Consider the following 25302-nt stretch of genomic DNA (forward strand, 5'->3'; position numbering starts at 1 on the left):
TATGGTTATCGGAAGGTGATATTTTCAGATATTTATGCTTAGCAACTAGCTTAGCTGTAAACAAGCATGCTAAAAAATGCAACACTTCTCATTTCTGGATCCCGCAAAATAAGATTTGTAAATTTGATCGGTTGCGCCATCTATATCCTTCATATCGCCTCATATCTTTCAAGACAAATATTACGATATAGCTCCATCTGTGATTAAAATTTCGTGTATTATAGTGCATATAGCTATTTTTTATTCAAATTCGTTGATTAATTTTCCAAATATGTCAATTATGTATTATTCACACGGTTCATAAAGAAATTTTTTACTAAGTTCATTAAAATAATTATATGTATGCTAAGTGGGTATTTTATTCCAAAGAAGACAGGTGAACTTCGAAGAGAGCGGATGTGCGTGGGCGGTGCTGTCAACTTGAGTGTTAAGTTATATACATCGCAAGAAGCAGAGGTCAAGCTTGCGTGGGGACGGCAGTGACGCCCGTGTGTGTGGCGGGGTGACTAAGAGATTGTAACGGTGAAAAGTGTTTGCGCGGGAAGGTCTTAACGAGACCAACGTATTTCTGCAAATTTTGATACTTTGGATTCCACGTCCGAGACATTTAGTGCCTATTGGATATATATCGGCTAGATGAATGGATAACTGTATTAGTGGCGACAAAATGGTAAGTGCTGCTTCTGTTGTCATTTTCTTTTTGGCCGAGTTTCATCTGTGAATAGTAGTGCAAATGTCGCGGACCATGGTTGGTAAAAATAAGATGATGGTATGCTTTGCGCATAGTGTATTGCTAAATAATGATAAGTTAAATGTTAGTAACATAATTGATAAGATCAAAGAAACTGTAGATGATGAAAAGCTACCTCTTCAGGACACTATAGAGTTTATTTTTTATGAACTGGATCCAATTATTCAAGAGTTCATAAATCATAATAAGTTCAGTGAATGGCTATGTGAAATTGATAGTGAATGTGAAACTAATGGTATCTTACGTACCATTATAAAATTAGTTGGAGACTACGAAAATTCAAAAGATGCTGCGTCTGATAAAATAATTAGTACCGAAATTTTTTGTAGTATGAAAAAATTATACAATCGTGATTTCCAGAAATGTGGATTGTATTTAAGTAAGTGTAGAGATGACGAAAAATATCCGATAGGGACGCGAAGTAAAAAGAAAACTAAAGTAACTCCTGACATTATTGTCAATGAAAAGGTAATTGTTGAAAAGGAAATACGGACTGCGGATGAATCCCAGGCTTCCCAAAACACTCAACAAGAAAAAACAAAAATCAAAGCAGATGATCAGGTGGCTGGCCCATCTAAGCAACCTGATAATTGTTTGCCCAACAGGGCTAATGGAAAGTCAATAAGTAAAAATGTTGAAAAAGAAAATACAAATGATCCAGATCCCACTAACACAAATGAGTGGCAGTTGGTTGAAAAAAAGAAGAAAAAAGTCAGAATACCACCATTAAATTTGACAAAATACAAGAACTGGAAAGAACTCTCAGTTAAAATTAGGGGTGTTTGTGAATCAAATTTTGATGCCAAAAAAACTGGCACAACATTGCAATTACACGTAACAACAGAAAATGATCATAGAGCTGTGACTAAAATGCTTGAAAAAGAGGGAGTAAATTTTAGCACATTCACACTAAAGTCAGACAAAAACATAAGAGTGGTTATTAGGGATTTGGATACAACAACATCTTGCGATGAGATCAAAGAATCTCTCGAGGAGTTGGGTTACACAATTATTAGTGTGGTACAGCTAAAGAGCCCCCGTCATAAAGATGGTGAAAAGATTATGGTCCCAATACCACTATGGCTCATTGATTTGCCCAGGACAGATAAAAGCAAGGAAATATATCAATTATCTTCATTAAATTACTTAAAGATAAGAGTAGAAACATACAAAAGAAGGAAGGGGTACACGCAGTGCTACAACTGCCAAGCCTGGAATGGGCACACAGCCCGAAATTGTTTTAACGAAGCCCGCTGTGTCAAATGTCCAGAAAAACATCACACATCACAGTGTGATAAGGTAAAGGGTAAGGACTTACCAGTGTGTATAAACTGTTCCTTAAATCATCCGGCGAGTTTCCGAGGATGTAAAAGGTACCCGGGCAACCTTAAAAAATCTGGTCCTAAAGCAGTTACTGGGTCACAAAAACTTAGACCACCAAAGCCCAGGCTTTTTTCCGTCACAAGTTCAAGTGACGATGAAATTGAGAAAATAGACATTGAAGCTGAGGAATTACCTCAACAGCAAAAACCAACAGAAGTAAATAATAGACCTACAAGAAGGCATAAGACATATGCAAAAGCTGCAAATGTCCACGAAGAGGTGGAAAATAACAAAATAGAAACTAACAAAAACACAATGACATCAAAAGATGTTAACATGACTGAAACAAACAATAATGTATACTCTGTACCAGAAATTATACCCACATCAACTATTGCAGTTGAACGTAGGGAAAGTTTAAATAATGAGGTAACCGCAAAGATTCCTCCCAACAGGATAGATGGGGAGGTGTCCCAGATTGTGAATACCGGTAATAATGAGATATCATTCCCCTTACAGGAGTTAATGGGTCTAATGAGAAAATGTTTTAATAACATATTACAAGCTAAGACATATCAAGAAAAATACTCAGTATTTATTGATAGCTTTACTGAAATATCCATGAAACTATTATCGGTAAACTTCACCAATGTTCAATAATAGTTCACAACAAATAAAATATCTAAAGATCATGGCGTGGAACGCCAGAGGTATTATTCGTGATCTCCAAGAATTAAGAGAAATTGTTGCAGATGAAGATTTTGATCTGATGTTAATTTGCGAAACATTTTTAAAACCATGTTATACAGCTAAGATAGCAAATTATGATTGTATAAGGAAAGATAGAACGCACGAAAGAGGAGGGGGAGTAGCCTTATATATCAAAAGGCATTTAAATTATGACATTGTTGACCTCCCACATTCCCGAGATTGCGAAGCGTTGGCAGTGGATTTGCACCTCACTAGCACTAGAAAAATCCGAATTTGTGTTTTATACAAACCACCAAATAATCAATTTGATATCTCTCTGTTAAATCATATATTTCACTGCGATTATGCAACAATTCTTAGCGGTGATTTAAATTCTAAATCACCAATTTGGAATTCAAATAATTACAATGCAGCAGGACGTATATTAGAGCAGTATTGCAGAAATAAAAATATTATTACATACGGGCCAAGTGCTGCGACACACTATCCGGATGACAGCAACCGAACACCAGACGTCCTAGATATTACACTGGTCAAAAACCTCAGTGTTCCTTTAGCAGTAGAGGTAATATCTGCACTTACATCAGATCACATTCCAACAATTATTGATGTTGATTTCGAAATTCCCATACAACAAAAAATCAAAAAAATTACAAACTGGCCACTATATAGGCAAGTGCTTACAGGAATTGAAACACCAGATAATGCTAGTGAGTGTACCATAGATATAGAAAATGAAATAAACTCATTAACACAAAAATTGCAGGACACTGTTAATAATTCCACTCGGGAAAGGTCAAACGAAAACAACCCATTAGCACTCCCCAGATATCTGAGGGAAATGATAAGAGAAAAGAATAGAGCTAGACGAAGGTGGCAAAGAACCAGAGATGCTACACATAGGCTCAGATATACAACATTACGAAACAATACACGTCGAGAAATCAGGGAATTTACAAGTGAACGATTTCTAAGGTTCCTAGAAGATGCTAATTGTGAGGATGGGTCGTTCTATAAAATTTATAGAGCACAAAAACCCCGTAGCCAAAGACTTACATCTATACATGGCCCGCATGGACTGGTATATACAGATGAAGATAAGGTAGAAGTATTTGCAGATACAGGGCTCGGCACGGGTCACTTTTTTCCCTAAAAGTCACTTTTTTAGAAGCTGGTCACTTTTATTACCTATTTTCGGGCCCAGGTCACTTTTTCCACTTTTTTTAGCAAAAAAACCTCGGTCTCGCGCGCTTTTCGGCTGTCAGTGTTTTTCTTTTCTTCAAGGAGGAACTTGACCGGTTCAAGGTCGCTAATTTCCTCCCTCCCTTCATTGAACTACGATCGTACAAGGAACCCCTATATATATATATGAAGGCGTCTTAATCTTCCCAGGAGCATACCGTGTGACGTCAGCATAACTTGATTTCAAGGCGCTTGGAAAGAAAGCTCCTTATAGTTAAGAGTCGTCATTTTATGGAAAAGCCGGTCGGAAAAAAATAGCGTAAAAGGCGTATTTACAACAAAGAATTTTTTCCCCTCCTCTACTACCATTCTTTCTTATTTCCCCACTCGTTCTTTCATTTTCATCTTATTTTAAAATTGATCCTTTATTTTATTTGTTTTAAAAAGTTTTAGCCCTAAGGGCCGAATTCCTTTCTTGGAGCATCGAGCAAGTTACATTTGTTGTTTGTTCTATCGTTACTTTCATTAATTTTTTTTAATATTTGAAATGACGATTTAAAGGCTCATTTACATTGAGCGAGTTTATAAAGAGAGCCCATGCAGAAACTGACTTACGCGCAGCGGGAGAATACCAAAGCGCGCATATTAAAGATGCGTACTATTAATACGTATTAAGCGTATTATTAGTACGCTTTGGAGAATACTCTTGTAGCTGGCCAACGTTAAAGAAGCTCGCAAGTATTTTGAATTTACTTACAATAAAAAAAATATCATCCGACTGAAAATCGCGATCTATCTAGAAATAAAATTCGTACTATTTTTCTAACTGGATTTAAATCTCAGCAAGAAACCGTAGCCCCAGATATGATCAAAAGGAGAACTATTTATGAAAAGATCACAGAATCCTGCAATTCAACGTCTATGGAAGGATGACGTCGCTCTCTGCTACCATACGAAGGTTTTTAACAACTGGCTGTTGCGAAGATATATTTTGGAAAGAGAGAAAATTCAACTGCCCCTGCTAGGAATCGAACCCACGTCCTTTCACTTTCCGGTTGAATTTTCTCTTTCCAAAATATATCTTCACAACAGCCAGTTGTTAAAAACCTTCGTGTGGTAGCGGAGAGTGACGTCATCCTTCCATAAGTCGCCATCTGATGGCAACGTCAGCAGTTGTGAGCTTGGCCTGAGTCTGGTCTGGCCGACAATGTACGGTCCTTTTCAGTGTACACGAGCTCCAAGGAAAGATTCGTTGCCTCTGTAGTCTAGTGCGTTCACCCGGAAAGTGAAAGGACGTGGGTTCGATCCCCCGCAGGGGCAGTTGAATTTTCTCTCTTTCCAAAATATATCTTCGCAACAGCCAGTTGTTAAAAACCTTCGGATTCAACGTTTAGTTTAACCAAATCAGATGAAAATTGGTCATCAGGCTGATGAAAACTCAGTTAACGTGCATGCGAACCGTACATAGAGGCGGATTTAACTGTGGGCACACTGACCGCGCCTTTGGCCCTTACTTTATACTTTTTTCCTAATTTAAGGGGCGTAATATTAATTTTTTTTTAAGCCCGGGGCCGTCATCAACTGACCTTTATCCGCTTCTGGTCGTAACTTAATTTAGAGCATCTTCACGATGCTGATTGTTGACTTAATATCGACATATTGCGCTCCATTCTCGGTGTTGTGTAAAAAAATCCCCTTTTCAGACCTCGGAAGTTATTACAACGTTTTTGTCTCGAATCGCTGTTATGACCGCAATATGAGAGGGCGGGGTCTGGTTCCACGGGTGTTGAACGAGGAAGGGTGCCGAGTTTACTCTTTTTTCCGTTATTAAAAATGGATACCGGCCCCGGGCGATAGTAAATTTTCGTACGTACTTGCGGCCCGGGTTGCTACATACCGTGATCAAATCCAAAACTGGGGGGGGGGGGACAATGCCTCGAATGGAATTTTTGATGGAATGGTATATTTAAGAAAAGGAAATAAATTCCTTTGCAAAATTATCGAATTTTGACAGTCAAGGGGCAGTAAAATTACATTTCCCCTCCAGAAAAAATATCGTATTACGGCCATGGTAAATCGAGTGCCCCGGGTGGGGGCGAATTCACTGTTTTTGTTCTTTGAAAATTACGGGAGGAGTCCGAGCTAACGTGGCGACTTTATTCGCGCTAAAATAGGTAGCCCTGACAGCAGCATCCATAAACTCTATCAACCGCATTTATAAAATTCGTATGTCGTTGATTCGATTTTTGTGTTCATTTTATCCTAATTTTCCGTATTTCCCGATATATTTCTATCGATTTTCGCATATTGCCGCATATTTGGTTGATTCATGTTATAAATTATATATTTTTTTGTAATTTTATGTTCCCTTTGTCAGCCATCTTGAATTGACCGCCGCAAAACGGCGATTGGTTGGCGCGGAAAAAAGTCGCCACGTTGGTGCTTACAAGGTTCATGGGAAATTTACCGGGGAAGACCGCGGAGTCTTTTTCTGTTAAAAATTACGGGGGGGGGGGGCAAAATTATATTGTTTCTGGGTAAAGTAGTAAATGTTTTTTTTGCAGGGGTGTATGTTGTGTGTAAAAAAAAAAGGAAAATATATATTTACAAATTTTTCTCTCAAAAACCAAACAATTTCAAAACTGATTTGTTTTCTCCCTCACCCAAGGGCAGTATTATTTTGGAGCCTCCTCCGCCTGTAAAAGAGTAGACCCACCCACCCTTCCCAGTCCAGCCATAGGTGCAGATAGACTTGAAGGTCTTAGAGGTGCGGCAGATGACAATTGATATACATCATGTATACATCAGTAGGCTCTGCCATTGACGTTGGGGGGAGGATGGATTGCCCTCCCTCAACGTATAAGGGGCCGTTCAAGCATTACGTAAGCAAATTTTTAGCCATTTTTGACCCCCCTCCCTCCCCCCTATTGTCAGCAAAATTTCGTCATCAGCTCTGCCCCTCTGAATCCTAACTCGTATTTTCATAAAGGGTGGTTGATGACGTAAGCATTATCGAAATCCCCCCTCCCCCCTTGTCATCAAAAGTCAGCAAGTCAGAACCCCCTCCATCGATGATGACGTAATACTTGAACGGCCCCTAACAATTAAAATAATTTAGTTAATTTAATAATTTAAATGATTTATTTAATTCAGTAGTTTAAGTAATATTTTAATTTAATAATTTAAAATAATATTGTTAAAAATGTAATTTTAGTTTTTTTTTAAATCAATCATTATAGTAAATTTCTTAAAATTTGTTGGAAGATATTATACAAACCTCATTATGTAAATCAATTTGTACTAGTTAAAAAAAGTTTGAGTACATTTCGTATACTGTCATTCATAGCATAACATAATGAAAAATTCACTAGGATGTAGAAGGGACAAATTCTCTCATCAAATTTTGTGTTATTTCATTTTTTTTCCCTTCTTTGAATGTGAAAATTTTTTCCCGTTTTGAAGTTTTTCCTGCTTAAATTGATTTTAAGATGGGTTGTGGATAGCAATATGGGCCATTCAAGTATTATATAAGCAAATTTTTAGCCATTTTTGACCACCACCCCTCCCCTGTCAGCAAAATTTCGTCATCAGCTCTGCCCCCCTGAATCCTAACTCATATTTTCATAAAGGGTGGTTGATGACGTAAGCGTTATTCAACCTCCCCCCTTGTCATCAAAAGTCAGCAAATCGGAAACCCCCTCCCCCCCCATCTATGATGACGTAGTACTTGACCGGCCCCTATGGGGGGGGGGAAGGCATTGCTACTGTTACTTAGAAAGGATGTAATGTTACTCTCTCACACATAGTTGTTGATAAATTTGATAAGTTATTCAAAACTTTTCTGGTTAGCAGAATGCATTCGAGTTTGATTTATTTCACACTACTATATGTAAAAAAAGCAATTTCGATGAGCTCCATTGAAATACAAAGTTGAGTGAAAACTAAATTCAATTTCAATTCATTCAATTTGGTAATAATCAAAATTCATTGTCCATTTGGTCTCTTTCTAAAATTATTTTGGTCACTATTGGGTCACTTTTTAAACATTTTGGTCACTATTTGGTCACTTTTTTAAATATTTTGGTCACTATTTTCACTAGTTTTGAGGCCATGATCCGTGCTGAGCCCTGCAGATACCTTTGAACTGCAATTCTCACCAAACACTAATACTTCAAATGTTCAGGTCGAGAGAGTGCTTAGAACTATTAATGAATATTTTGATAATCCTCCACCTGAAACACAAACAGCTCTCACTCCAACAGATATCAATGAATTAAAAACAATAATAAAACATTTGAAAATTCGGAAAGCATCTGGGCATGACCTAATTTCAAATATGGCACTGAAGAATTTGCCCAATAATATTTTAGAATATATTGTCAAAATTTTTAATAGATTGCTGGAGCTCAAATATTTCCCATCTAACTGGAAAACAGCAATTGTTAAAATTATACCAAAAGCTGGCCAAGATTTGCACTTTCCAAGCAATTGGAGACCCATCTCATTGCTTAGTAATTTTGGAAAGTTATTCGAGAGAGTTGTGGTAACACGTATCAACACTTACGAAAAGTCTCATCCAACAATTGGGCCCGAACAACATGGATTTAGAGACGGTCATTCTACAACCACACAATTATTAAGAGTTATAGAAACACTCCAAGAAGCTAGAATTTATCATGATACAGCTGCAGTTGCACTGTTGGATTTAAGTAAGTCATTTGACAAAGTGTGGCATGAGGGGTTGCTCTATAAAATGATTAGAATGGCCCTACCCTTTAGCATAATTAAAATTGTACGTCATTATCTTGCAGCAAGAACTTTTTATGTAAAAATCAATAACACAATATCTACAACTAGACGAATTAGATCATCTATAGTGCAAGGCAGTGTTATAGGACCATGCCTCCACAATTATCACATGAATGATTTTCCAGTGGCAATTAAGGGTATTACTGCGCTGTACGCAGACGATTCGATGATAATTTGTACAGATAGAAAACCACAGAAGGCATTAAGTAATTTACAAGAATTAATTGATCGAGTCGAAACATGGTGCGAAAACAGCAGAGTTGAACTTAATGCAGACAAGACAGTATTTATGTGGATCACAGGAAAACTAGATCTACCCCCAGATGCCGGAATAGTGGTTGGGGGGAAATTCATTGAACCTGTTATAAGTACTAAATACCTGGGAATAATAATTGACAAACGATTGACATTTGTGCAACAACGCAATTATGTAATACGAAGAGCAGACGTAGCAAAACACACTTTAAAACGCATACTTGCAAGCAGATCAACATTGACAATCAAGAACAAATTAAATGTATACAAAATGGCTATCAGATCCATACTTTTATATGCTGCACCAGTGTGGCTCTACTCGAGCAATCAACACATGGTTAAATTAGAACAATATCAAAACAAAACAATAAGAGCTATGCTGGGAGCCAATTGGTTCATCAGGAATAGAAGTATAAGAAACGATATAGGAATGCCCACCATACACGCCTTTGCTCAAAAGCTGGCTAATAATCTCTTCCAAACTCTTGAAGAGTCAGAATACCAACATCTTAGGGAAATATCCACTTACCCAAAAGATCAGATATCAGCTTTTTCCAGACCCAAAAACTTTCTGGTTATGAAAAGGCCGGAGGTACCGGGATTGTGAAAAATGTATATAAGCAACTATATATAGTGTAAATAATTAGACCAACTGCAAAATATCAAATTTGTAGATAATATATATTTAATCAAATAATCATAATTAACTGCATTTAATAACATATAATCGCATTTATTAATATGATCTATAGTTGACGCTGAACATAAAAATGAGAGAAGGTAATATATGCATTATGATGAATGATTAATGTTAAAAGAATAGCATTAATTATAACTCAATGACGTCCTAACAGGCTGATGAAGTGACATTCTGTCACTGCCCTGTTGAGTGACACTTTCTGCTTTCTATTTCTCCTCCAGCCAACTTAAGCTTTCTTTTCCCCCTACATTAATAACCCAATATGGGTAATATTAAACTCTAAGTAGTTTAAAAATAAAACATATACAACCATGGCGAAAATAGCACTACTAGTCCAGGATGGCTAAGAAATGACTCAGGGGTATGCACTGATTGCCAATTTCAGTCGGAACCCACAGGCCACTATGTCATATTTAGGATTTAGGATGTATGCTAAGTTCACAAAAAAGTTTATCGGTTAATTGAGAGGTTTTCTCTTCAATACATTGTACTCCACTGTCAAGTATTTAAGTTTCATCTATATATACGTCTTGGCGAGCAGCAGGGAAAAGTGTTTGAGATCAAATCATCTGGCATAAGTGATCCAAATACGAGGTGCTGGCAAATACAGCATAACAGCAGTAAATTCTAAGTACTCATAATTGCGCTCATTATTATGTAAATATCCTCATCGTGCAATACGCGGCGTATAGTCGGTACTTCACTCACCCAGCCCAGCAGTCAGCAAGTATGGCTAACATATTATATCGTTTGATAATGATTTATATTAATTATCGGAGTGGACAGAGCTGTGTGTGGTAATCCCTCTTGCAAAATCAGAATTAGGCCAGGATTGCACTGTAAAATTTTTTTAAAAGAGCTTTTTAAATTTGAAAAATTTAACCAATAGGATTATCGGTTGCATTTGCACGAATATAATCTATGAGCTTCATTGGTTGGATTTTTCAAGTTTTATAAAAGGGATTTTATCAAACTTTTATAGTGTAATCCGGCCTTAGACTACAAGGGTTTCTAGCAATGTCTGCTAGATCATATTCCCTGACTTTCCTAGAGTAAAACTCAAAAATATCCCTGACTAAAACTCCTGAAAAGAGAAAGAAATTTAATATTTTTTTTGATCTCCCAAATGTTGTTTCGAATTTATTTTTTGCCCTTCACAGAAACACTTTCCCCCCCCCCCCCCAAAAAAACTTATCAAATATTTCGTATTTCCCTCACGTTCGCCAAAAATATCTTACATTTTCCTTGACTTTACCTAACTATTTTTCATTTCTCTGATTTTTTTTTCGGGCTTCCCAGGTCACTAGGAACTTCGTATATCTCGGTGTTTCTTAACATTTTTCTCATCCATGTGCCTCTTCAAACAACATTATTTTCCTCTGTTCCCATACCCAGGAACCCCGTATCCTAAACTAAGAGCAATACCCTTTCTACTTTTTGAGTTGAAACAAAATCAAAACTGAATTTATTACGGACAAGAATTTTTTTCCTCGGCCACGAATCCAGATGGTGGATGATCATTCCCCCCGACAGCCGATTTATTTGGGAAAAAATAAGTCTCTATAAAATACGGGACGAGCGAACGAACTTATACAATAAATCGCCCCTCCCAACACATCGCCCTAGATCCACGCCACAACCCTGGGCTAGAGTTCAGTGAGATTTTTACTTCTCCTGGAAGTTTCATGCATGGCCGTCTTATCATAGTGGGTCCCCGGGCAAATCGATGTTCTCTCTGGGGCCCCATACTTAGCTTACATTCGAGGAAAAAAAAATCATAGTACTAGATCTCCAGTTAGAAAAATTGATTTCAGTCTACACATAACAAGCATTACATAGAAACAAACTTCACGCTAGGTTCACAACACGTACACGCACCTTCCAGTAAGTACCAGTTCGTTAGAAATTCCGTAGAGGAATGTGTACGAGGTGCATGTACACATTCCTCTCCGTTAAGTAGTAGCGATACCAGATCCCATCATGCAGGGCCCATTATGAATATGGAACCTCGGGTCATACCCACGTGAGCCCATGGATTAACATGGCCCTGATTCTGAAAAAGTACTCATTTTTTTGTCTCCACCTAAGTATCACTTTGAAAGCTTCATTTCTTAACAATTCTCCGTAGCCTCCTTCATCACTTGCCGTAACTTTTGTGATGAGAAAAGACCTTGATTCATTGTAACACGAATCCAATCGCCCAGGAGAAAAAAATAACAAAGAATGGTAATGCCATGTCCCACATTCCCAACATCGATTCCGTGTCGACACTAGAGAGGCATCAAGCATCAATCCGGAGCCACGGGAAAGCAACCGTTCGAATAAAATTGAATTTTAAAAACAGTGGACATGACAGTTTCGACAAGCTAGATGGATCCTCCATAACAGTCAGAAAAGACTTAAAAAAAGAACTTGCCGATATATACAGAACTCCCAGAAAACAGGTTGATGGCAGCAGCAGGTAATGGATCCGCGTGTGTTTTTCGCCTCAAACGTTTCGCGTCGTCGCCACCCACCCATCATCATCATCGACCGATCGAAGGCGGAACAACAGACAATTTTCATCGCTTTCAGATTAATTATTGTTATTTTGTGAATTTATTGAGAGGTTATTGAGTCATTAATTTTTCAGTTTTGCCCGCGAGCCCGCATTATTTCCGGTTTCTCGAATCTAGATAAGTCTGCATAATGAGCGGGATAGGTAATATTAATGATGCCACTTGTAGCAAGACAAGTTATACGGTGCACTTGACAAGGTCCATTTGTTCTCGATTTTTCCGCCTGTTCAACGAGTGACATGTTCTCTCATCGTTGCTTTGCCCCCACCGCGCGAACCTCCAAAGCCACCCATCTTTTACTTGTAAAAGGGAGGATGGGCAACACTCACACACACAAACCTTATACTATATGACTTTACCGAAAGTAGAAAAGATGGAGGGTGAATTCCCAAAACGCGGCTCGGGGAAAACAAGTTTTCTATTGGTTTTAGACGATTAATCATGAACCCACTGTTGGATGTGCCCGTAATTTTCGGCACTGTCTTCTCCCATTTCTCTCTCTTTCGTTGCCTTGGAGCAAAAGTACTTTTGCATCTTGTGCTGCGTGGTGACGAACAAAGTTCTTGTTGCTTCCCGGTCGGATTTTGAGACTTCGCACAAAAGGAAGCAAAACTTGGACAGCAAGATATGTATACTATTTCCTCCTCAAAAAGGACCAGTTCCCAATAATGTCTGAAGCATTAGTCACGGGAACCATTAAAATTGGAAACCGAAGACGTGTTGAATCACTCTATGATAACTTTTTTCTTCTCTCTCTCTCTGGGTGGGCCCACGATTCTCTGATGAGAGTCACTGGATTCGCCCACCTTATGATTTAACACAAGGTTTCTCAATCTTCTGAAGAGTACAGGCTGCTTCACTGGTTTTGAATTGTGCCGCGGGCCACTGGAGTGATCCGAAAGTGAGTCGCGGGTCGCTCAAGTGATACAGATATTGCACCGTAGGTCACTCAAGTGATACAGAAATTGCACCGTAGGTCACTCAAGTGATACAGAAATTGTACCGTAAGTCGCTTATAAATTTTGAAATGTGTCACGGACAGATTAATTGGTCTTGAATTGTGCCGCGATCATCTTAATTGATCTGCGAATGTAAAATAATTAAGACCAATTATTGGTCTTGGAATAGATCAATGTGGATTCAGCCTACCAGGCAAATTCTCAAAATTTCAACTTATTCTCATTTTTGTGAGGCCCCCGGGCCGTGCCCAGGTGGGCCCATGCGTTAAGACAGCACTGCACGTGATTTAAAAATGTGCCGTGGGTTTCTTTAGCGATGTAGAAATTGCACCGAAAATCAGTTAAAAAAATCTTGAAATGTGCCGTGGACAGATTAATTGATATTGGAATTTACCGCGGGTAGCTTAATTGTTATGGAAACATGCCGCGGGCCACTTAACTGATTCGAAAATATTTCGCGACACGCTCAAGTTATCTGGAAATGTGTCACGGAACACTTATGTGATCCGGAAGTGTGACGTGGCCCACATCTCCTGAGACGAACCAGCTTATAACCCACCCCCTTGGGTCACAAAGCGGGGGTCATGATTGGTCTGTTGGTGGCGGTGGAAGTGTGACGTGGGTCACTTGAGTGAATTACCTCGTATAAATGCACCGTAGGGGTCACTTATAAATCTGTAAATGTATCGCGAGCAGTTCACATGATCTAAAAATGTGTCGGGGGTTGCTTAAGTAATCTAGAAATGTATCGTAGATCTGGAAATGCGCCATCCACAGCTTAATTGATCTAGAAATGCTCCGCGGTCCATTTAACTCACGCAGAAATGAGTCGTGAGCCACTCAATCGACCTGAGGCCATTTTAAGTGTGATGCTGGTCGCTCAAGTAATCTACAATCGTGAATCATTTAAAAATCTGGAAATGTGCTGCGTGCAACTCGGGAGATTTGATAATTAGGCCCGTGTCGCAATCAAATTAAATGTGTCATGATTTTTTATGTCATAAATTTCGACGCAGCAGCATGGGATAACGAATATTTGAACAAACATTGATTACACGAATAATGATTTAGCTCATTTTCGCGAAATTAGGTTTAAGGTCGCGGGCTACATCACATGACTCTGAGGGCCGCGTTTATTGTGGGGGATTTTATTGGGACACATTTTATTGGGGGCCACATGGGTTGAGCATGTATAATTTGAGATTCCGAGTTTTCTTTCATCAAACTGAACATTGGATGATAGAGATTAAACTCACCTGTTTGAAGACGAGAGGGAGTCACTCGTGATGTGGCTCCTCACTGTATCTTGCCTGGATGTCGGCACATTGCCACCGTGAGTGTTGGCCGCCGTCGTGATCGATGAAGGATTGGTGATCCCGTGATGAGAGCTGAGGGCCATGAAAGGTGATAGAGCTGATGATATCACGTGACTGGTCGTTATCTGTTGACCGTAACCGTTTTGGAGAAGATGGGCTTTCTCTAACCTGTCACCTGCAGTTGACAGTAAGAATTGTTATTTATCAAATTAAGATTGTTGATTAGCTTCATGAAGATATTCTATTATAAAAATCAAATAATTCTTGAAAATTATGTAAAAATAATTCTTGAAAATTATGTAAAAATAGTTCTTGAAAATTATGTAAAAATAGTTCTTGAAAATTATGTAAAAATAGTTCTTGAAAATTATGTAAAAATGAATTTGGAAAATTATGTAAAAATGGATGTGGAAAATTATGTAAAAATAAATCTTGATAATTGTGACTATAGGCCTACATTATAATACAGCGTATGTCGTTTTAACAAATACCGATATAGCGAAAATTTCGTTTCAACGGACACGTTTCTAATCCCCCAGATAACTTCGCATAGGAACAATGAAAAAAAATGAAATTCCTTTATAACGAAGTGATTTCTCCGGTCTCTTGGAGTTCGTTATAACAGGATTCGACTGTAATCATCTGCCATATCTGTCATGTTCGCTGTTTTTTCCCGTGAACTAGATTTCAATTTACTGCGATTTCCTAGCACAGCGCTTCATTCTCCACTCATTTTCCAGCAGTTTTTTGCAATCATTGGTGATTTTCCCATCTTATGGCAACTACGTTTTTGGCGGCAATTGGTGATGTTCTGTATTCTGTCGTAGTTTAGATTCCGAAAATTTCTCTTCACTCTTCCCCCCCCATTGAAATATGGGTCACCTAATCGTTATGAACGCGTCCCCCCCCCCCGTGAAATATATTGTTTTCCTGAGATTTCCAATAGTCCTCCATTTCCTCACCCTTTAGAAATTTTAGCTTCAATTCGCGAATTTAAGGAAAATTTGAATTTTTTGGCTCAATCCGTGATATCTCGCATTCAGGATTGTAATGCGGTACCGTATTTTTCTCAGTGAAATACAGTTACCCTAAGTTTAGGGTAACTTTGCGGTTACCTTACAGTTTACCCTAAGTTTATGAAGGAGTCTTTTCTCCGGACAATATTTCATTCAATTAGAAATAAATCATCCAATCTGCTTGCGGACCACTTGTCCAATCGTCTCAGACCACCTCTCAGGTCCGCGGACCATAGGCTGAGAAACGCTGATTTAGATCACAGTACAGCGATGTAATTTCATGATTGTTCATACACCAACAGAATTCTAATAAGTCCGTATAAAAATTAGAAAAAATAAATGCCCATATCCACACCCTTATGACCATGAATGAAACTTCTCGTCTGTTCCAGAACTCAATGACAGTCCGTAAAGAAATAGAAAAGAGAATTCACATACATGTATATAATCAAGCGCATGTATTCGAAGCGGACATGGAAATAACACGTAGGTCAGAAATCGGTAGAAATCTGACAGACAGACAGAATACCGCATTGACGGTATATATCCTCCTCCTCACCTATAGACACGGCTATTTAAAACCAATGACAGCTTTTCCAGTGCCCCACCCCGTGGTCCGCGAGAACCAAACTTATTTTTTGTTTTGTTTTACACACCGGAGGGGGATTGAGGGGCCCACCCGTCGATCCCGACGGAGATGATACTGACAGGAGACCATCCAGAAACTTCGACCACCAAGTGAGCTTGTCAGCAGTTGTAAGCTACGCCATGTTTCTCTCGAACTTTCTCCACGAGGGAGATGCTGAAAGAGAGAGAAAAATGAACAACGGCATCTAGGGTAGGCTTTTGTTGTGATCTGAGAAATATCTCTTCACCGTGTGTATGATATACCCGAGAAAATTTGCAGATACCAAAAACACTGATCAATTTCGAACGCACACTTACTTTCATTGGGATTATCACATTACGGTCCTCACGAGTAACGGACAATTATAGCCTAAACTCCCTACGGTTATTCAGAACCGAATTCGATTTTCCATCATCACTGATATGAAGCTACAGGGTGTCCTATAAATTCGTAAATAGTTTAAAAATGCAGAAGAATTGAAGGAAGTGGTGTTATTGGTATCATTCATATTTGAGTGTGGTTTGCAGGAAAGTTATTATCAAGAAAGGGGATGTTTTCGGTACAGAAAAAAAAACCTAGACTTTTGCCAATAGAGGGCGTTGCACGGAAGAAAATCAATAAAAATATACAAATCAGAGTTTTATAAAATGCAAGGTGTAAGATTAACAGCTCATTTCTGAGTTTTGCTGTTACTGTGGCGCTTACAAAAGGTTTTGATTGTGATGCTGATATTCGTGGATAGGCGTAAAGCGTTATCGCGGAAGTTGAATTACCTCAGTCACGAATCGCCGGCTGAAGTTTTACGAACGTTTCGGAAACAGAAGAAATTGAAGAAGGGTTCAGGTTAAATTACTACCGTCGGATTGGTTTACAGCGTCCTCTATTTACTGAATTTCGACTAATTTCTTTCTGTACCAAAAAAAAATTCCCCGTCGCGAGAATTTTTTCGCCAACCACAAAAGACCCTTCAACTTTTTACGATTTGTTAAACTATCAAACTTCCGAAATTTATGGGACATTCTGTATTTGAAAGAAAAGTGCGACAAATATTAAAGACCTAAATATATAAAGTGTTTGTTGAAGACGCGGGAGGCTGTGTGAACGGTGTTTGATGTAATAGATTATTTAGTTTTTTTAAGGTTGCAATAAAACCCCGTCTTCTCCGGCATGTATGCTAATTTTTATCCCTCTATATACATTATTCCGGGAATTACTGGATTCTCAAATGTTAACTGACTTTTGGATCACCCTATATTTATAAACTATGAACAACACACAAAATCTAACATCTAGGGGTCTTCCTCTAATCGAAGGGGCCGGTATAACTATGATGTACCGTTCTTTCCTGATAACATCTCGACGTAGGACCGCAAAGGGTTGAAAGTTGCATCTAATTTTTGGACCCTCTGAAGTGAATTCATCAAATCTAAAACTATCTGAACCTTATCCGGATCAGTACAAAAGATATTATAGCATATAAGTTCAATTTTTTTCTTCCTTTTCATTCCTGTCCCATCCTCTAATAAATTCGAGGAACGTAATAGATTGTCCGTGTCACTATGAATTTGAGAGTCACTCAATTATTCGCAATTATCTCTGATTGCCGTAAGAGAGCAATTAATAAAACAACAGACGACTGACTCTCCCCCACAAGCAAAAATCACACAAGAGAGGGGTAACGTGTCGAAAATACTTTTCCTTTAGGGACACACACACACATCTTCCATGGAAAACATGATTCCCAACACCTATCGAGCTTTAGGTCGATATCTTACTCCTACCAAAAAGCTCCCACTCACTATCCACTCCATCCACGCACAGCATGTGTATGCGAAACGTTCGTGGGGTATAGTAGTAGTATTTCTAACATTGGCCGGCAGGACGGGCCGTTCGGTCGGCGTTAACTAGCTGGCAATCCATCACGATTATCTCTTCGTGATGATTGATTAACTACGTTCAAAGCAACACCGTGTACTTGGGGTGTCAGATGGAAAGAGAGAGAGAGAGAGAGTGAGGTACGCGTTCATTCTCCCTTACAGAGATTCTGCTCCATCACACGTATACATAGAGTAAAAGTAGTTCCTGTTTTAGAGCATAGATGACGTGCCATCCAAGAACTTGTACATACACACACGGTAGTGGCGAAGGAGGCAAGATGATGTGTGTGTGAGCGAGAGAGAGAGAGAGCGATTTTCAAGAGTGAGAGGTTTTCTCATTTTAAAAGAGGTGGTAGGGACGGCGATAATTAATGCTCTGGGTGAAGAAGATTCGATCGTGGATATACTACGTACCACCACCACCACCAACCAATATCCAAGTGACTGTCACGTCAATGATGCCAAACTTTGCCAGAGAGACGTTTAGCAGCAGGAAATGGTGGACGGATGGATGGATGGTAGGGTTATTATATCGGTGTTATACTATTCCTCGCTCTACCTTTCACAACCTCCGATCGCACCACTTGTTCCACCAATTCTAACTTTTAATGGAGAGATTGGATCCGTCATTGGCATTTTGAATGAATGATGAGATCTTGCAGATCTTGGGCAACAAGGACGGTCTGAAAGAGATTAATGAATACGTATCGAGAACTTGTCCTTGTCTTTTATATAACATTGACTGACATGTTCAATGATTGTGTTCAATGAGGGGGGGGTGCCCCGTTGGTTCAATTTCCCATGAGAAACACAACAGCTTCTGACACGTCACACACACACACAAAAAAAGATCGGATCGTTGATGGTGGTAAAAAAAAAACGAAGAAAATGCCGATAATTGCGATTGTTTTTCCGATGATTGTGGTCGATCGGTCATTGGAGTGATGAGAGGAAAAATACGTTTTCTGAGCGTGGTTTTAAAATTTAAAATATTGCACTCACTTGTGATGTGTCCGTTCTCGTACCCGTGGTATTCTTGGTCGAGTCTGGCTTTCTTGGACAGAAGTGACGCTGATGAAACGACCACTTGAGAACCTCCGATTCCTACCATGGATGGAACCCTCTTGGGGGGCCTACCTGGCCTGGAGCTACTGTTTTTTTTCAAAAATAAAAATGAATTAATTAATTTAACACTTGATTAAACAAACATTTTCATAATAAAAAAAACATACATTTTTATTGGAATTTTTTAACGTGCGAAATACTCTTGAAACTCTCAATCTTTCCATATTTTAAATCAAAAATTAATACCGCCTACGCTCGTTATAACGGCCATACGTTATTCAGGCTATTCCATAATAACGACAGGTACAATTAGTTCCGAATTTATTTCTATTTATTCAATGTCATTTTTCATTTAATATAACCTTCTATGGTCCAGTATATACATGTATTTGAATGTACATGGTAAATACAGAATCAAAAAAAGCCCATTTATACCAATATCTTTTCTCAATTTTTTAAATATTTTAGAAGTATCATTTAGTGTTATTTTAGTACAAAATATAGCTATGTAAGCACAATACTTTTTTATCTAGACCATACACACTGTGATGTTTTGTTGAAAAGCCGAAAATTCGCCTTTTCTTAAACGTAAAACGTCAGGTTTTCAACCTGAGACAGTAACGACTGATAACTTTCAGAATGTTTACAGCTCAGCTCACATTCTCACCAAGCCATCTCATCTCTCTTACCATATTCCATTAACTGCACGCAGATGATGTCCAAAAACAAGAGGTGGCCATGGCAATGTGTGCGACTTGACTGAGTACATTTCTATGAAGAATAAATCTAACTCAGTGTTTTCCAAAGTGGGCAATATCGCCCCCTGGTAGGCTATGGAATGGTCCGGGGGGCGATAGAAGCTACGGTTATAACATAGGATTCTATGCGATTATTTGAGCTAGTGGGAAATGAGAGAAAAATTATGAAGAAGGGGGCACGGAACAAAAATGTATGGGAAACTATGATCTAACTTTTCGGTTATATTAAGAGGATACAGAATCACGATTGAGAAAACAAACATTCAAGCATATATCTTTTACATTGGTGCTACATTGTTTTGAATATGTGAATAAACTCTCTTTAAATTTTAAATTTCGTTCACCATTTTAACGCGGAAATATTGAAACATTTTTATTTATTTATTTATTTTTTTTTTTTTGATAAATTGCATTTCGACAACTTTTCTCAATATAATTGTGATTGTTAAATAAATTTTATGTCAAACTCAAGTTATTCTTCTCTGATTTAAAACGTACGGTTTGTTCCAAAGATTTCTCGCTCTCTCTCTAGCAATTTTTTCGAACAATAATAGCTTAGAACAATATTTAAAGTGCTTGCTTATAGGGGTCGTTCAAGTATTACGTCAGCAAACTTTTAGCCATTTTTGACTCTCTCCCCCATTACCAGGGAAAGTCCGCAAAACTCTGATGCCGAAATTTCTTCATCAGCTCTGCCTCTCTGAATCTTAACGCATATTGGTGAGATCATAGACGTACACGAGGAGGAGGCAGTGCATAGGGGGGCTCAGGCCCCCCCCACTCCCACGACAATCAAAAATTTATTTTTTTAATGCAATAAAAATATTTTTTTAAATAAAATTTCGGAAGTAAGTACCTTTATAATCAATTTCTTCTTATTTCAAATGCTATTTGAAAGCTATGAACTATAAATTTATCTTTAAGAAATTCATTGCGACCCACCCTCTAAGCCATATATGCGTGAACCTTTGGTCCGCGGACCAAATATGGCCCCGGGGGTCATCTGATGCGGCCTGCCCTCCTCAAACCTAATTTTGTAAAAATGAACTAAGCGGCACATTTACAGATTGCTTAAATGACCGTGGTACAATTCCAGCTCATTTAAGTGGCCAGTGGCACATTTTCCAATTCCTTAAGTGACCCGCGACACAGTTCCAGAACATTTAAGCGATCCCTGACACATTTAGAGACCCCTTGAGTGACATGTGGCATAGTTTTAGAGCACTTAAGCGGCCCTCAGTGCGGTTCCACATCACTCAAGTTACCCGAGGCATATTCTCAGATTATTTAAGTGATCCGCGGCATAATTACGGATCACTTGAGTGATGCGTTTCACAGTGCGAACCCGCGGCCACAGGCTTCATTCATTTTTGTGAATCGAAGGCCCGGTCAAATATGCGACCAGCGGAAAATGAGTGAAGGAAAATGAAACGGCTAATCACTCGCGGTCCGGTATGAATGATATCAGGGCCCGGTGGTTGAGAAACACTGTTACAGATAACCGTTGGCCGAAGATATAATGCTAAAAAAAATCGTTTTCTCTTTTTCACTTTCTAAAAAAAAATGCTGAATCGTGTAGCCCATGTCGATATTTGCCTGAAATGCCAAAGGATGTTTGGAGGTGTCGCAAGTTCGATACCCGGGGATCGTCCTTTTCAGAGAATTTCCTGGGGTACAATAGAAACTGCGACATTACCACAGAATAAGATCGTTACCGCAGGGAGGAATGATAAGCACACCAATCTCTTTCGGTGAATATAAGAAAAATAAGGCAAAATTTTCCGAACGCTGCCGTTCAGAATGGCTAGTAAATTGTAGGTCCTGGTCTAATTAGCCCTCGTGTGCAGAAAATGATCAAATGCAAATGCTAAATCAAGTCTGCTAGGAATTGAAAATTATTTTACGGAAAAATATATATAAAAGTAACAGCGATGTCATTATAACAGAGGTTGACTGTATATCTTGGCAATGTATAAAACATCCATTTCGGTGTTTTTTCCCCTGGGATATCGGCTGATTTTACCATCATTAATGGCCCATGCGCAAAAGTTGGCATGTTCACGGGTGAATCAAATGTTAGCACGGTAATGTAATTTGAAATTAACAGGTATAAGTGCCCGACATAAAATTACAGAAAATGAGCTTTCACTGTAAGATTTCAGATGATCCGTACTCACACTCCTGACGATACTTTAACGTTTTCACGAATATAAATACAGGGTGATTATACAGTAATTAAAGTTCCCGTGTACTCTTTGTGAGTAGTTTTTCTCAAAAAACTACTTATCCGAATACAGCCAAAACTATACTAACGATGCAAATAAACTATGAAGATGCCATTAAAACTATAATAACTAATGCCAACTAATAGCCAATTGCTTAAAGCCTTAGGGCCCTTTCACACGGAGCGGACGTGGATGCGTATGCGGGTCCGGAAGAAGTTTTAACAATTGGAATATACTGCGCCTTTCAGACGAGCCGAAAAATCTCCGCACCTAGGAAATGTTCATGCGGGTTCGGACGTCGTCCGCATGTGTCAAAACCTAAGTGCGGGCTCCGCATCCGCACATAGAAGTTTTGACAATAGGTTTATTCGGAGCTATTCAGACGATGCGGATGCGGAGCGAATTCGTCCGCATCTTCAGCGCTCGTTTGAAAGGGTATGCGGACCCGCGTCCGCATCCGCTCCGTGTGAAAGGGGCCTTAGAAGAACGTCCGCTACCGATTTGGGCGTTATTTATAGTATCAATTTTTACTTTGCTGATCATATTAGATATCTTTGTTCTTTGTGTCATATAAAAAACTTGGCTTGCTTAAAAGAATGGCGAGTGATTTCAACAATAGTAATACTTTAACATCCCTTTTTAATGGGGTCATTCAAGTATTACGTCAGCATCGGGGAGGGGGGTTTCGGATTTGCTGACTGTTGATGACAAGGGGGGGAGGGGGGTTTGAAAGTTGCTTACTTCATCAACCACCCCTTTTTGAAGACATGAAATATTCTAAGCTGCTGACAAAATTTTTGCTGACGGGGGGAGGGGGGGGGGGTGAAAATGGCTGAAAATCTGCTTACGTAATACTTAAATGGCCCCAATACGCTTATAAGATCTAAACTGGAATATGCTTCAATTATCAGGAGTCCATTTCACGCTTGCCATATTATGAGCCTTGAAATTATTGAAAACAATTTTCTAAGGTATTTATATTTCAAAAAACGCAGAGAGTACTTGCTCGTTATATTTTTCAAGAAACTGTTGCCTAACCAAATCGATCGCATACCCATTCTTTACGAAATCTGTTTCAATATTAAGTGCAACAATACCAGATCTAATTGCTTATTTGCCGTCAAATCACTCAATACTAATATTGTTAATTACAGTGCTGTAAACAGATTTTCCGAATTTAATAATGAGCTTCCTCGACATCTGGATATTTTTCATTCGTCTGTTACAGACTTTAGAAGATTTTGGCTGTGATTGCGTTGTATATATATATATATTTGTATCGCATTTTTGTATTTTGCGTAATATTTGTTACTCTTTATTTTTTCGTCTTTTGTGTGCTTTATCATGTGGTCGTATTTTCTATAATGTGCTGGTTTTTATTTTTACTGCAAGCTATAATTGGGTTTTAAAAAAACCTGTAGCGCTTTGCATTTTAAATAAATAAAAATAAATAAATAAATAAAATAGCAATTGAATTGTTCCCCGCATAATCGGATACTCGGATGGAATCTTTGATATCCGATTATATGAGTAATATACCTTTTTTCAGTCTTGCTGAAATAGAATATAGCATACGATGGACGCTATCAATAAATTATATATATATTTTGAACACCCATTTATACCCTGGTCTTTCTCAAGTTGCAAAACACGCACAAACACTGACCAGAAAATACATATATAAATAAAAAATACATGAATGTAACAGTCTCTATAAATAATGTATGGGTATTTTTTTTCGGATAAGCTAAACCACTAGAAACGTACTTTAAAATACTATATATACCCGCGTTTTATATGTATAAAAAAAAAAAAAAACGACACGAGCGACAACGTGTTATATTTATGATGTTTGAAAGGAAGGAGGAAAATTCTCAATATAAATTTTTGTAAATTTTAAATCAGATTTTCAAATTGTTGTGTGAATATTTTGTAAGGGGGGAAGGGGAAGAAACCTCTTCTTCGGTTTCCTTTTTTGTTAGAAATGAGAAGAATGGGTGGTTGAAGAGAGCGGAAAGGTGGGTGCATACGAAATGAAACCGATACTTCAACGCCAAAGACGGATGCGACGACTCAAATATGCGTTGAGGTAAAAGAAAAAATATGGCGTGATGGGTGGTTTTTTTCACCTCCCCTCTCTTTGACATAGTTTTTCTTCCCCCCTCTTTTTTACCTAATATTTCTGAGGTCAATGAATCATCAATATACTCGAAATAAATACGATACGGATTTCAAAATAGAAATGCTGTAGAAACTCTCGATAACGGACGACCATGGGACATAAACATTTTGCCCGCTGATCGGGAGGTGCAATGTACAGTGGAACCTCGTTTATACGTCTTTTACATTTATACGACGTTTGGCTCCGCTTGCGATTGGTTCTCGTAAATTTCAATGTTAAAGAGTATATGTTACTGTGAGCACACCGGTGCGGTAGTTATGCATAATCATTAATTGTCTCGATAGAAAAAAAAGTTTGAATTTCTCTACATTTATCACTTTTACCTACGATTATGCACAATTCCCAAATCAAGTTGGCAAGTCTGGTTGATATGGAAAAATTTGTGTTTCCAAAAACCAGTGTTTCCCAAAGTGGGCAATATCGCCCCCTGGTGGGCGATGGAATGCTCCAAGGGGGCGATAGAACCTACTGATTTAAGATAGAATCCTATGGGTTTACGTGAGTTGGGAGGCTATGAGAGGAAAAAAATTTCTGATGAAGGGGGCTATGGAACAAAAAGTTTGGGAGACTATGCGTTAAACCAATAAATTATTTGTACTCGTACATGATACGGGCACTACACAGATTTTGCTACAAAAAATTGAATTAAATTAAAATAAGTGCGAAAAGAACATCAAAATCAATATAAGTTGGTAATGTTGGCTTTCTTCACACACATCAGCATGTGAAAACGAAACCAGCATTACCATTCAGAATCAACATTCAGGAATATAGTGATGGTCAGTTATTCAAATAATTAATTGACGGATTATCATATTTGCCAATGGAAGAAGCTTGGTATTATACATAATCACCGTTGAATATTACAAAAAATTCTCGTACAAAAAAATAATAAATTAGAGTTTGGAAGGAAAAAAACTACAGTTTGCTTGAGTTTACTGTCCGCTATCGAGAGTATCCGCTAACGGGGAGTGAAATGCATTAAAG

The 25302-nt window shown here is 38.4% G+C and overlaps 1 protein-coding gene across 6 annotated transcripts in view; it reads right to left on the reverse strand.

Annotated features, from left to right (window-relative positions):
* LOC149089415 (dachshund homolog 1-like) overlaps positions 1-25302 on the reverse strand; it is a 205868-nt gene that overhangs the window by 102473 nt on the left and 78093 nt on the right. For all 6 annotated transcript variants that reach the window (XM_089238352.1, XM_089238342.1, XM_089238339.1 and 3 more), the window contains 2 exons: positions 19088-19236; positions 14505-14739 (listed from right to left, as the gene is read on the reverse strand). In XM_089238352.1, coding sequence (XP_089094478.1) covers positions 14505-14739; positions 19088-19236 — 384 coding nt within the window. The remainder of the gene's footprint in view (positions 1-14504; positions 14740-19087; positions 19237-25302) is intronic.

Source organism: Pholcus phalangioides, unplaced genomic scaffold (genome assembly GCF_987345545.1).
Source record: "Pholcus phalangioides strain wild (caught in Gottingen) unplaced genomic scaffold, Ppha-v1.0 ptg000002l_1, whole genome shotgun sequence".
Classification (NCBI taxonomy): domain Eukaryota; kingdom Metazoa; phylum Arthropoda; class Arachnida; order Araneae; family Pholcidae; genus Pholcus; species Pholcus phalangioides.